This window comes from Pseudorca crassidens, chromosome 6 (assembly GCF_039906515.1).
Source record: "Pseudorca crassidens isolate mPseCra1 chromosome 6, mPseCra1.hap1, whole genome shotgun sequence".
Taxonomy (NCBI): Eukaryota; Metazoa; Chordata; class Mammalia; order Artiodactyla; family Delphinidae; genus Pseudorca; species Pseudorca crassidens.
Genome location: NC_090301.1, coordinates 56,602,428 through 56,617,304, shown reverse-complemented (window position 1 = coordinate 56,617,304; position 14,877 = coordinate 56,602,428). Strand labels below are relative to the sequence as shown.

General features: G+C 33.5%; 1 protein-coding gene across 2 annotated transcripts in view; it reads left to right on the top strand.

Annotated features, from left to right (window-relative positions):
• MTX2 (metaxin 2) overlaps positions 1-14,079 on the top strand; it is a 63,647-nt gene extending 49,568 nt beyond the window's left edge. For both annotated transcript variants that reach the window (XM_067741460.1, XM_067741461.1), the window contains 6 exons: positions 2,067-2,143; positions 3,397-3,489; positions 3,997-4,035; positions 4,421-4,546; positions 5,766-5,842; positions 13,615-14,079. In XM_067741460.1, coding sequence (XP_067597561.1) covers positions 2,067-2,143; positions 3,397-3,489; positions 3,997-4,035; positions 4,421-4,546; positions 5,766-5,842; positions 13,615-13,789 — 587 coding nt within the window. In that variant the 3' untranslated portion in view covers positions 13,790-14,079. The remainder of the gene's footprint in view (positions 1-2,066; positions 2,144-3,396; positions 3,490-3,996; positions 4,036-4,420; positions 4,547-5,765; positions 5,843-13,614) is intronic.
• The last annotated feature ends 798 nt before the right edge of the window (positions 14,080-14,877 follow it).

Genomic DNA, 14,877 nt, shown 5'->3' with positions numbered 1-14,877 from the left:
GCAGTGTCTTCCCTTGTTGTGGAGCATGGGCTCTAGGTGCGTGGGCTTCAGTAGTTGTGGCACATGGCATCAGTAGTTGTGGCTTGCGGGCTGTAGAGTGTAGGCTCAGTAGCTGTGGCGCACGGGTTCAGTTGCTCCGCAGTATGTGGGATCTTCCCGGACCAGGTCTCGAACCTGTGTCCCGTGCATTGGCAGGCGGATTCTCAACCACTGTGCCACCAGGGAAGTCCCTGGCCATTTCTTAAAATAAGACAGCATTGAAGTTTGCCTTTTCGATTGACTCTTCCTTTCACAAACGATTTCTCTGTAGCATGGAATGCTGTTTGATAGCATTTTACCCACAGTAGAACGTCTTTCAGAATTGCAGTCAGTCCTCTCAAGCCCTGGTGCTGTTTTATAAACTAAGTTTATGTAATATTCTAAATCCTTTGTTGTCATTTCAACAGTCTTCACAGCATCTTCACTAAGAGTAGATTTTATTTCAAGAAACCACTTTCTTTGCTCATCCATAAGAAGCAACTCCTCATCCTTTAAAGTTTTATATTTATAACAAATATAATAATAATGAAAATGTTTGAAGTATTGTGAAAATTACCAAAATGTGATACAGAGACATAAAGTAAGCAAATGCTGTTGGAAAAATGGCACCAATACACTTACTCAATTCGGGGTTGCCACATACCTTCAGTTTGTAAAAACACGCAATATCTGCAAAGCACAATAAAGCAAAGTACAATAAGACAAGGTATGCCAGTATAAACTCTGTCTTCCAAGAACTCCAAACTGGATAATGAAAATGAGAAATATACTTTGATCTCAAAATGTACCACCACAAAATACTCTTCGGTCTAGACATTCATTCACAAATCGTTTTCATTCTTTGGTCATATTATCTCAGAGGACCTGCACTATTTCTATCAGTATAGTAGTTACAAAGATATTATCCTAAGTTTAAAAAGAGTATGATCTAATTATTAATGCAGATAAGAAATTTTTTTCTCTTTTGAAAGATTTATAAAGCGGTAGAAAAAAGGAATGCAGAATTCAGTGTTTTTATATTGGTAAATGGAAATGTCTTCTAAATACCTCTGTTGAGTTGTATTCCAAAAGGCCTGCCTTTCCTTTGTAATGTCCTGTGGACGCAGATGAAGCTTTTGTTGGTGCTGTGCACCTCATCCATTACCCTCAGGCTGTCTAAGCCAGAGAGGAGTGAATCTCTTGAAAAGGACCACGAAGAAGCCAGCTGTTAGTGTGAACTCTATTTGAACTAGGTCTGACAAAGTTTCATCCTCTAGCATTTGAGGTAGACTTTATTGCTATTTGGAGATCATCATCTCTGATAATTTCATCTATTATTAGTATTTAAAAAAATGAAATATTACTTTTTTAATGTGGCATTTATTTAAGGAAACCAGTTTTTGTAAGCATACTAATTCTTTTTTCCCCACATGTGTTGGGAGCATACTTTGTATTATAATTTATAAGCTAGCATACCTTCAAAGATTGTTATTGTCTTAATTCCTGAAATTTTTGAGTCAGATAACATTTATTAATGCACCATTATGTGCTTAAACAATTGATCTGAATGGGTACCTGAGATTTGAAAGTAGTAGATGTAAAAAAAAAAAAAATAAGCTTCATAAATGTAGCTTAAATATAGATTGATTCATTGTACTCTGAAGGGAAGGCCTAGTTTAATTTTTTCGGATCTATCAGTGGTCATGAACCAATGACTAGGCTTGGTTCATATAATTTGAATAATTAGTATTTACTGCTATATAGTGATTTATTAGTGTTAGCTCTGAAAAGGGAATATTTTGATCTGTTATTACATATAAGAACTCTAGAAATGAATCTCCTTTTTTTTTCTTTTGTTTTAAAATTAGTAATTAATGTTTAAAAATTTTTAGAATTTAACATACGCATTTAACTATAATTTTCAAAAGTCATAGTGTTAGGAAACTGTGTGTATTAATAAAACATATCCCAGTTTTTTGTTGATTTCCTTTTTAGCACAAACTTTAATTTATGAAGAGTGTTTTCACATTTTTTTTCCCCCTCAACAGGTAAAGTACCTTTTATTCACGTAGGAAATCAAGTAGTATCGGAACTTGGTCCAATAGTCCAATTCGTTAAAGCCAAGGTAATAAAAAAGATATTAAATGCATTTGATCACAGTTACTTTTAAATAAGTCATTCATCATTCTTTAGGGTGTTGTAACATTTACGTTGATTTTAACCTAGTTTTACAAAATGCTGATATAAACTACCAGAGAAATATTTCTAAAGAGTAAGTTTTTCCCCCCATAATGTAAGTCAGTGGCAGAAGAGGCCATTTGACTTTTACAAAGTGATAGATAATTTTCTAACTCATGCTTAAGAGAATTTTGGTCACAAATGAAAACTCTTCATTGTTGTAAAATATCAGGTTAACCTTTGAGAAGGGAGTTATAGAATATGTTTAAAAGTTGAATGTATCAATGCTAATTTACCCATTTGAATTATTATTCAGTTTAGATTTTAATAGTTATCAAAGAACAACCTCCATTAACATTTTGGGGAACATGCTTCCAGAATTTTTTTTTGCATATGTAGAAAAATACAGGTCATACTATTATGTATTATTTTGCAAACTGCCTTTTAAAATCATCAGTGTGTTTTGAAATTCTTCCATTTAATGACTATAGATATATGTTATCCTTTTAAATTGTTGTATAATATTCTATCATATGGATGTATTATGATTTATTTAAGTCTTTATTGATGGACACTGAAGTTGTTGCCAATTTTCTGCTGTTATTGAGTGCTAATACAAATATTCTTGTACGTACACCTTTGTACACTCGTTAAGTTATCTCCTTAGGATAAATTCCTAAGAGTGATAATACAGTGTTATAGGGTATGCATTTTAAAAATCTTACAACTAAAGCTTATACTATTTTATGCATCTACTCATTACTATACTGTATTAGAATTTAAAAATTAGTGTCTATTTCCCTATCCTTTACTAATAACATTTAAGAAAATCTTTGACCACTTTATAAGTAACACATGTCAATCTTTGGAATTTATTTTATTACTAAAAAGGTTAGTCTCTTAAAAAAAACAAGGTTTACTGACCATCGCTCTTTTCTTCTTTTGTGAAATAATAATGTAATTTTGTCTCTTGAAAGATACATTTTTATAATGACAAGTAAATACTTATTAATATTTTGTAGTGATAGCAAAGTATTATTTTTTCACATAAAATAATTATGTTTTAGGGGGCATTTTGGAAATGAATCCATTGGACATTTACAGTAAAACATTGATGTTGTATTACTTGGTAGTAAGATAACTGAAAGTTTTTGTATATTTAATATGATGCTCTTTTAAAGTTTTTTAAATTCCCTTTAGGGCCATTCTCTTAGTGATGGGCTGGATGAAGTCCAAAAAGCAGAAATGAAAGCCTACATGGAATTAGTCAACAATATGCTGTTGACTGCAGAGGTATAATAGAAGATAATAGGCCTTGAAAATAAGCTTTTTCTCTCATAAAAGATCATTTTTCTTATGGGTTATGTTAAAGTTACTGAAAAATAGGAAAACAGTCAAGCCACTTCTAGGGCTAGTGTCGTTAACCAAATTATTTGATCATTATCATTGAACAAGTTGCCTGATATTATCATTTCTAGTTTTTCTGTTTGTAAACAGGAGTGACTCTTGCCCACTCATTATTTTATTTTGGTCTTGTGAAATTCACTTAAATGGTATCTGTAAAATACTTTAATGGCATTTAGAGATGTATTCTATGAATAAGAAATATTTTTATAGGTACCACCATTAAGTTTACTAATTCTGTGTAGCAACATTAGCCAAGAAAAAACAAAAACAACCCTCACATATGTGACTTTTATGACGTTAGCTTATAAAAAATTACCCTGGCAAGAAGTAACTTTCTTTATCCATTTTCTCTTTGATACTTTAAAGTTTTGGTGACTGTTTTTTTTTTCCTAGTTGTATCTTCAGTGGTGTGATGAAGCTACTGTAGGGGAGGTGAGTGGTTCTGCAACATTTATCTTAATTAAAATTTAATGAAAAAACACTTTTGCTCAGAATCATAAGTCCCTGCTCATAAATGAAACATTGTGGTTTATACCATTAGTGATATAGTTTTTCACTTTAATTTTGCTTGCACATACGTTTTAGGGAAGCTGTGTGTCATTGTTTGATATAACTGGTTGCAGAGTATGTGAAAGTTTATATATTTTTAAAGAGAATGGTTTAAAATTTTAATTTTTAGATTGCAAGCTATGTTTTGTTTTATTTTTTCAGATTGCTCTGTTTGTGGTCTCTGGAAATATATTTCCCTTAGAATTTTATTTGTGAAAACAGGCTATGTCTTTAGAATCATGTTTTTAACATAATCTTCTTGCTTTAGATCACTCATGCTAGGTATGGATCTCCTTACCCTTGGCCTCTGAATCATATTTTGGCCTATCAGAAACAGTGGGAAGTCAAACGTAAGATGAAAGCTATTGGATGGGGTAACAAGACACTGGACCAGGTCAGTTCAGATTGAAGTTGGTAAAACCCTCAACTTTAATACATAAAGAAAAAAGATTTTTAATTGTTGGTCCTTTAAAAAAAAATCCCAGGGGACTTCCTGGCGGTCCAGTGGTTAAGACTCTGCACTTCCAATGCAGGGGGTGCCAGTTCCATCCCAGGTCGGGGAGCTAAGATCCCACATGCTGCGCGGCGCAGCCAAAAAAACACACTAACTCCCAACATAATAAAAAAAATTAACAAAACATTTGCTCTTATTTTCTCTGACATGAAGTACTTTTTTGTTTTATAAAAATCACACATGCTTATTGTAAAACAAATTATGTAATACCAAAAACTTCAAAAACGGAATAAAAGTTGGCTGGAATCCTACCATCTAGAAATTGCCACTGTTAACTATATGGAGAACATTCTTCTAGGTGTCTCTTAATAACATTTTCTTTAAATGGGGTCATAGTATAACTGCCACTCTATAACCTAATTTTTTTTATCCATTCAGCAATACATTGTGGACATTTTTTTATGCCAATAAATATAGATCTGCAGCATCAGGGCTTAAAAAGAAAAACCCAACCCTATTAGATGCAGTGCTTAATATACCTGCTTTTCTTTGGTCTTAAATTTACTGAAGTAGCAAAATTATAAAAATATATATCTTGTCAAGGTCATGAGTTTGAGCATCATTAAGCTAATTAACGTCTCATTTTCAAGGATACCCCTAGTCCTAGTCAGCCAACTCATTGATGTGTGCCGTTGGCCACAAGGGGGATTGGGTAAATGAAGAGAGATGGAGTAAATAAAATCTATTTCCACTAGTGGGAAAACAATTCAAATGATTTTTACTCATGGTAGGTCAGCAGTGTCATCTTTATGAAGCAGATTTTTTAATATATGTGAAGTCATTTGATTATATGGATTCAGGAAAACATTTTTGTAGGGAGTAGAATTTTGAGATAAAAACTTTCTTGATCATAATCCTTATAAGTAACTTAAATGTACTTGTATTTAAAGGAAATTTGCTTTCAAATTTTCTTCCGGTTTCTTGTATAGAAATTATTACGTATGTTCTCTATGTGGTCTATAGTCTGATTTAAATATACTAAAAATGGTTACCTAAATTTATATTTTTATTATAAACTATGATACATATTAAGTTTTAGACACATTTTATTGCTTTGCTAATTTAAATATTTTTCTCTGGGGTCTGTTGCTTGTGTTAGGTCTTAGAAGATGTAGACCAGTGCTGTCAAGCTCTTTCTCAAAGACTGGGAACACAACCATATTTCTTCAATAAGCAGTAAGAATTTATTCTTTTTAGTTAGTTTCTTTTCTGTATTATTATTTTATCATACATGTCGTATCAAACATTTTATCATAGAGGAATTGTTTTATCAAGAAATATTTACGAAAAGATTTAGTTATATTAAAGTTCATTTTTGCATTCATTAACCATTTAATTTCTTGGGTGTCAGGCATAGCACTAGCTTCTGGGAGACCAAGATTTCTAAAATGCAGTGCTAGCTATTAAGAATTTTCTCCTGAGGGTAGACAATGTAAACCAGTCATTATTGTATGATATGATAGAGGTTCTACTAGAGGTAGTTCAAGGTGCTTTGTATGGAACTATGACATGTTAACAAAATCTGAGCTTGCAAACTACTATTAAAACGTGAAGTGTAGCCATACTTGTCTGTAAAGGATGATACCCTGAGGACTAGAAAAGTGAATAAAACTAAACTGTAAACAATATTGTTGGATGGACAAGCATTATGATGAACTTTTCTTTTAAAATTTAATGAAAATATTTGTAAAGCATAGAAATAATTGTGAAGAATATAGATTGAATATATGTATGTGTATATATGTAAATTGAGTAATTCATGTTTTATTAAGACAGAATTTTTTTGTAATTTGGAAAATAATATCTAACATAGGCAAAGAATGAATTTTCCTTTTTTTTTTAAAGTTACAATTTTAGTATATCAGAATCAGCTATCCTGTGATCCAGTTTAAGATGGGTTTAAATTAGCATTTTAACCTCATTGGTTTGCTTAGAATTCTAATCTTTTCTTGGCTTTTTAATAAAAATCTCTTGACTTTTAGATTGATAATTTTTTTTTAATTTTTTTAATTTTTTATTTTTTGGGGTACACGGGCCTCTCACTGCTGTGGCCTCTCCCGTTGCGGAGCACAGGCTCTGGACGCGCAGACTCAGCGGCCATGGCTCACGGGCCCAGCCGCTCCGCGGCATGTGGGATCTTCCCGGACCGGGGCACGAACCCGTGTCCCCTGCATCGGCAGGTGGACTCTCAACCACTGCGCCACCAGGGAAGCCCTAGATTGATAATTTTTAAAAAGGTTTATTTGTTATTATTTACATCTTCATAGGCATTCATCTATAGCTATATCAAACATCTTTTGGTAGAGATGTTAATATTTGTAGCAAAAATGGCTATGGTGATAGCTTGGAAATATTAAAGTTATATTAATGTATGTGCTATACAACTGATATTAAAATAAAATTGGGCTCTGTTGATCTTTGAAGCAGAAAGGTCATAGAGTTCAAACCATGAAATCCTGGTAGGTAAAGTTTCTACAGCTATGTTCTTATTTCTAGTGATGTTTGCTATGCTGATTCTAGTTGTTTCGTCTCTAATACAAAAGAAAGGTATCAAAATGTTAGTATTATGTAGTCCCCTTTCTTTCTGATATAGGAATTCTTAGGAGCTGAAAAGCTCAGAAGGGGTGCATTTTATTGTTTGAAGTGCATCACTCTGTTTTAGGAGTTAGTTTTGTTATGCACCCTGTCTCCATGGGAAGCCAGGATAATAGATCTAACTTATTTTTCTCCTCATTGAAACTCAGTGTCAAAGAGTTAGTAACCAGGTATCATTTGGCATGTGATTCAGTGGAAATATCAAGAAATATTTTTCTTCATAAGGGTATAATTATTATTATTTTTAACAACCTTATTGGAGTATAATTACTTTACAATGGTGTGTTAGTTTCTGCTTTATAACAAAGTGAATCAGCTGTACATATATCCCCATATCTCCTCGCTATTGCATCTCCCTCGCATCTTCCCTATCCCACCCCTCTAGGTGGTCACAAAGCACCGAGCTATTTTACACTACCAAATGTAAAATAGATAGCTAGTAGGAAGCAGCTGCATAGCCCAGGGAGATCAGCTCGGGTATAATTATTTTTAAACTTGTAATGAAAAATTCAAAATTTAGAATAGGTACAAAAACAATTGAGAAACTGTTTAACTGGTATTAAGATGTAGGTTTTTGAAATAATTTTACCTTATATGAGACTTAGATAAACATTTTTATGATTGAAGTATAGAATAGTTTTAATTTTTAGTTTTAATTTTCAGTTTTAATTGTTTAATATTAAAATTTATTTCCCTGTGTATCCTCTCCTTACCCTCTAAAATTAGAATCAGCTTTTTTTCTAGCTTACCTACTAGACATGTTGAGAGGCCTCATGAAAGAAACTCAGTAGCTTTACTTGATGTGAGAAAGGGAAAGATAGTTGAGGGAGATCTTGCAGCAAGAATAGTAATTGGGAAAAGAGGACAAAGAAGCTAAATGGTGGAAAGGAAAAAGGAAAGCGAATTTGAAAAAAATTAGAAATAATACAAAGTAGATACTAACAATTGTCCTTTTTATCTTTCATAATATATAGTTGGTAGCTTTTAAATATTTAAATCATATTTCTAAAATGCAGCTCAAACAAAATCTGTGTTATCTGTTGAATCTGTGATCTTGCTGATGTGATATCTGTTAACACACCTACACAAAGACTGGGTAATTTATTCCCTTTCACCTGGTGAGTGCATTTGGAATAAAAAACCAGAACTGTTCTTGAAGTGATATTTTCATGTTACCTTTTTAATAAAGGGGAAGAAGAAGAAAAAAATAATTTTTCTAAATGTAATCAGAATAGAAAGAGTTAATACTACTCCAAAGCATTTATGAGCTCCTTGAGGGTTTTTGTTTTCCAAACAAAACCTATTAGAGGAAGCTCAGTAAATGTTGGTTAAGACTAGATTAAATTGAATGAGAAATTGGAAAAGGAGTTAGGTTTGAAAAAGAAAAAGTACTGCTATTAACCATTAAGTAAATGGTAAAATTTGAAAATATACCTTCATATACTGATAGGAAAGTATTTTGAAGAAATGATGCAAAAATTATACTTGGGAACCTTAAGAAAAATTTCAGGGGGTAATGGGATTTCATTGAAGTTTATTCAACTGAGAAATCACTAGTTAAGAAAATTAAGGGGAAATTGCTCAAAAATATCCAAAAGCAAAATATAGCAAAGTTGATGGCAAGGGGCTTGATTTACAAATTTGAATGATAGTCCCAAAGATCAGTGATTGATACATAAAGAAAGGATATGTAGATTATTTCTGTTAGTATGAAGAAATGACAAGTTAATAGTATAATGGGAAAGAAAAATTGGGGAACATTCAGACAAAATTAATGTTTTTGAAACTAGACTGTGAAACGTATCAGAAAGAGAGAAAGAAATATGGAACCATAATAATTGAAGAAAAAGATAAGTACAAAAAAATTTTTAGTGGGAAAGGTTAGGAAAACATTTGCATTTTATGGTACTGTTTTTATTTTGATATTCAAATGAAAGAATAGTAGATAATCGGTGGATGTTAGCTGAACCTGTTGTGGCAGCGATTTTACAATATATTTATGTAAATCAAACCATCATGTTGTACACCTTAAACTTACACAGTGATGTATGTTAATTATTTGCCAATAAAACTGGAAAAAAAAAGAATAGTAGGTAACCAACAGAAATGTGGAAAGAATGATAATGCAAGATGAGAAGGCAACAATGTGAAAGTTGTTGAAGGTCTTAGGAGGAGAGTTGCTATCTATATCCAAATTACAATCTACAAACTACTTAGTAAGCAGAAGGGTGGAAATGTTATGTTTTCTCTCCATATTGTATAGAAAAGGTAATTAAAACTGGAGGTACATGAAATCTTGGCTTGATTAAACAATTCAGTGGAAGTATTGGCTAAAGTGTAATTTTTTGTCCTTGTCTCTCATAGGAGTTGCAAATATTTTTCTGAGCTTATTGCTTTTTTTAAAAGTCAGGTTTATCGTGGCATAATTTACAAAAAGTAAAATTGACGCTTTTATGTGTATAGTTCTGTGAGTTTTAGCAGTGGTATACAGTTGTGTCCCCATTACCACAGTGTACTTTTTTTTTTTTTTGAAATATATTTTTGGCTGTGTTGGGTCTTTGTTGCTGCGCACAGGCTTTCTCTAGTTGGGGCGATCAGGGGGCTACTCTTTGTTGCGGTGTGTGGGCTTCTCATTGCAGTGGTTTCTCGTTGTGGAGCACGGGCTCTAGGCGCGTGGGCTTCAGTAGTTGTGGCACGCGGGCTCAGTAGTTGTGCCTCATGGGCTCTAGAGCGCAGGCTCAGTAGTTCTGGCTCATGGGCTTAGTTGCTCTGCGGCATGTGGGATCCTCCCGGACCAGGGCTCGAACCCGTGTCCCCTGCATTGGCAGGCGGATTCTTAACCACTGCGCCACCAGGGAAGCCCACAGTGTACTTTTTAAAAAGAAAGAATTGTGGGAATTGATAACATATATGTCAGAGTCAACTAATATAAGTAGTTGCTGAAATTTGTAAGGATTACAAAAAATATGCATTAAGTTATGTGTGTGTTTTGTTTGATTTAGTATAGTGTATTCTACTTCCTGTTAGATGTTCTAAAAGTAATTTGTCACGAAGTTGCTATCTTTAGGTAACATCAGATCAGTTTTTGTATGCTCATTACCCTACATAATTCAGCACCTTTTGAGTTATGTGGATGTATATTTGAAGCAAATAATATTTTGACGACTTCAGGGGTACTTCTAGACTACTCTGGTTTGAACATACCTTCATTCCTGAGCTCATTCAGAGCCTTCCCTTATTGATAAAAGATGCCCATCTACCCTACTGGAAGTTGCATCAGAGAATATATTCACCTTTTCTTAGGCTCTTGTACAAGAAGCAGAGGGTAGTTAATCCTAAATAAGGATTAGGAAAATAAATCCTAAATTGGTAAGATACACGTTTTAAGAAATATGTTTAGGGATCTGGAAGAGTTGGTGTTTATATTACTTCTCACAAAGTGCCTCAGCTCAATATTTATCCACCTTCTACATCCTTGGTTTTTCTCAGGTATCCATTTGTTATTGATTCTTCATCTGTAATGCTAGGATCATGGTGCTATTAAGTCCCAGGACACTTGTGAGTTTTTAAAACTATCCTATTGACTACCCTCTTAAACATGGCCATAAATTGCACATTTGACTTTGATTAATACTTCATGAATGTGTCAAAAGAGGGAAGGCTTTGGAAGAATGTGAATAACTACTATTGAAAAATTAAATATCCTATACAACTTAGGCAAGATGCTTTCTTTCTCTTTCGTGTATTCATTCAGCAAATAACCATTCAGTTCCTTAGATACTTTGCTAAGAACTGGGGTTATAAAGATATATGCAGTGTTATCTTTAGAGAACTTAGAGTATAATGGGGGAAACATTAAGTAAACAGTTATAGTATGGTATGAGAAGTACTTCACCTTTTTATCGATTCATTAAACAAATATTTATTGAGAACCTACTTTGGGACAGGCATTGTTGCAGGTGTTGGGGACACAGCAGGAAACAAGTAGACTATGTCCTGGTAGAAAGAGATAGACAGTTAATTAAAAACAAATATTAGATAGTTTTAAGTGCCATATAGAGAATTAAAATAGAATCACATCACAATAAGCGGCTATATGTCCACTTTAGTTTGAGTGGTCAGGGGACGCTGACCACTCAAACTAAGATGTGATATTTAAGTTGTATTCTGAAAAACAAGGAGGAGCCAGCAGTATGAAGTCAAGGGCAGGGTGTTCCAGGCAGCAGGAATAGTTGGGTCAAGGCCCTAAGATTGGCTAGAGTTTATGTTCAAATGGAAGAAGCAAAACCATTTATGGTTGTGTGTAGAGAATGGTAGGAGATGAGGCTGAAGAGGTAAACAGGAGCCAGATCTTCTAAGATTTGTATGTTTTGGATAAGGAGTTTGGCATGTTAGTGTAAGTGGAGTGGAAATTCATTCCAATGTTTTATGCTTGGAGGAGATATAGATAAGTGGTGGCATTCAGGACATATTTTGGTGGTTGTGTCTCACCAGGCTTGCTAATGGATATGGGAGGGTAAGAGAAAGAGAGGACTGAAGAGTAACTCAGATTTTTGGCTTGAACAGGTGGTGGGTAGTGGTGACTTTTATTTTGGGAAGATGAGGGGACAAGCAGGTTTGAGATGCTTATTCAGCATTCAAGTGGAATTGTTATATAGGCCTTTGAATGTATGATTCTGGACTTCAGGGGAGAGATTCCGATTGGAGATAAATATTTTAGGAATTAGTGGCATGAAGAGATACAAAGCCATGCAACTATTAAAAGAAGTCATTCATCAGTGGCGATCAAGGCCACATAGCTAGTAAGTGACAGGATTAGGATTTGACGGACCCCCAAATCTGTTTTGCCAAACCAGATTACTGCAACATATTTTTACAGTTTAGGTCGACTAATATGTTTTCTCAGTAACTTTTTCACTGTAGGGCTGACAGCAATAATTAGTTCATAATAATGATGGTATTTTCCCCTTTTGTAATATTGTACTAGTACAGTACAATGAGGGGGCTCAGGGTGCTGACCCTTTGCTGCAGCTGAAAATCCATGTATAACTTTACAGTCAGACCTCTGCATCTGTGGTTCTACATCTGCAGATTCAGTCAACCCTGGATTGTGTAGTATTGTAGTACGTATTTATTGAAAAAAAACCTGCGTGTAAGTGGACCTTCACAGTTCAAACCAGTATTTTTTAAAAATTAATTAATTAATTAATTATTGGCTGCGTTGGGTCTTTGTCGCTACGCACGGGCTTTCTCTAGTTGCAGCGAGTGGGGGCTACTCTTTGTTGCAGTGCACGGGCTTCTCATTGCAGTGGCTTCTCTTGCTGCGGAGCACGGGCTCAGTAGTTGTGGCTCAGGGCTCTAGAGCACAGGCTCAGAGAGGTGTGGTACATGGGCTTAGTTGTGGCGCACGGGCTTAGTTGCTCCGCGGCATGTGAGATCCTCCCAGACAAGGGCTCGAACCCTTGTCCCCTGCATTGGCAGGTGGATTCTTAACTGCTGCGCCACCAGGGAAGCCCTCAAACCAGTGTTGTTCAAGGGTCTACTGTAATTATTTTAATGTAATATAGATTGGTGATGTCCCATTTATAGACCGTTAGTAGCAAGGTAGATAAATTTAATCTTTTTATTAGTAATATATAATTAAAGGGAAAGAAAACATAGAAAAAATTTTTTGAAGCCATTCTTACATCTCCTTCAGAAATCTAAGTTTACTTTTAAAATGGTAAAATTAAAATTAAATCATGTTGTAATATGATGATCAGGTAATCAGGTATCATTCTGTTTTCCTAGCACCACAGTGAAATTCTCTGCTTTGACAGCATTTTGGTTATGCATCTACAAAAGCACTTACTAAATTGTGTTGTGGTAATTTATGTTTTGTGTTCATGTCTTAGAATATCTTTCTTGCTTTTATATCTTTAGCATCTGGCATAGTTCCTGGCACACTGGAGACCTGTTGTATATATTTAGTGAATAAATTAATGAATAAAATGAATATGATCATTTACACCAATATTATTATTATTTTAAGGTTACACACTATATAATTCCATTTGTGTGACATTCTTTTTTCTTTTACACCAATATTATTTTAACACAATTAAATGATGCTATTTAAAAAAGCAAGTCACACAACTAGCAAATCGTAGTTTAAAAGATCTTTTTTTCTTTCATATCTTATAACAGAAACTCCAATAAAATAGAATAAATTCTATCAAATTGGGGTAGGATTTATTGCTTACATGACTTTTTTTCTTTTAAATAGATGAATAAAGTGTTTAAAAAAATAGTATATAGTCTACCATACAAGTTAAACACTGTTCATGTTACTCTCATTTCTGCTTTTGTCTTAGGCCTACTGAACTAGATGCACTGGTATTTGGCCATCTGTACACCATTCTTACCACACAGTTGACCAATGATGAACTTTCTGAGAAGGTGAAAAACTATAGCAACCTCCTTGCTTTCTGTAGAAGAATCGAACAACACTATTTTGGTAAAGTCAGCTCATCCATCAGATTGTCTTAGAGTTATGTGTTAATTTAGTTATTATTTTTAAAAAGTTTAACTTTTGAAATATATGTTACTTGAATGATATAATAGATAATAGTATCAGAATTTTACAACCAAAAATACTGCTTTTCACAACCTCAAAACAAATTACGTAATGTATCGTATACGTGTACCTTATACTGCTATTTGTGTATACATTAAAATAATTTTGAATGATTTCATTTGATATGTTGTACTCTATATCTTGAAATTTTTGGTTTCTTTGACACATGTATGCATATAAAAATAAAGCTCAAACAACTGTGTGGCCGGTGTATTTACTTTCTTTCCATCTTTCTGAAAGCTACTCTCTGAGCTTTATACATGGAATAAACAGTGTCTTTTCTAAGGCAATAATTTGTATTCCATACTCCCAAGATTACTTTGTAGATGTAATGCATGGTAAACCTGGTCACGGGAAGAATGTTCTTAACGGTGAGCACTTAGAAAATGCGCATGATTACAAAGTGATTAAATCTTGGAACAGATTACCATTTAAGAGCATTTTTCTTATCTAAACTTTATTGAACTTAAAAACATTTTATCAGAACAGCTATTATTTACATTTGATAAAGGGATAAGTTTCAAGGACCTTATTTTTTTGAAACTTCTTTTTGGAGAAAATAATATTTTAATAATGCTGTTTTATTCCTTTTGTGGGGAAGGGAGGATAGATTTCACAGAAGTATCAATTTATACGTAAGCATAAAAGATTATATGCTGTATTTCTTTCAGTTTTTCTAATATTTTATGTAAAGCCAGAGATGCTATAAAAGAGTCAGATGTACAAATAATTTCTTGAAAATGTCTAGAATAGTAGTACTTCTATATTCCTTTTTATGTACCAGACATTTTAACTCATTTAATCCTTACAAAAACTATGAAGGTTATTATTCCCAGTTCACAGAAGAGGAAATGGAGACACAAAATGGGTAATACCTTGCCCAAGGTCATAGAGTTAGTAAGTGGTAGAGTTGGAATTCAAACCTAGGCGTCTGGCATCTGTTTGGCTTTTAAAGAAAACTACATTTTTTTTTTTAAGATTATAGATTTATACCTTATAA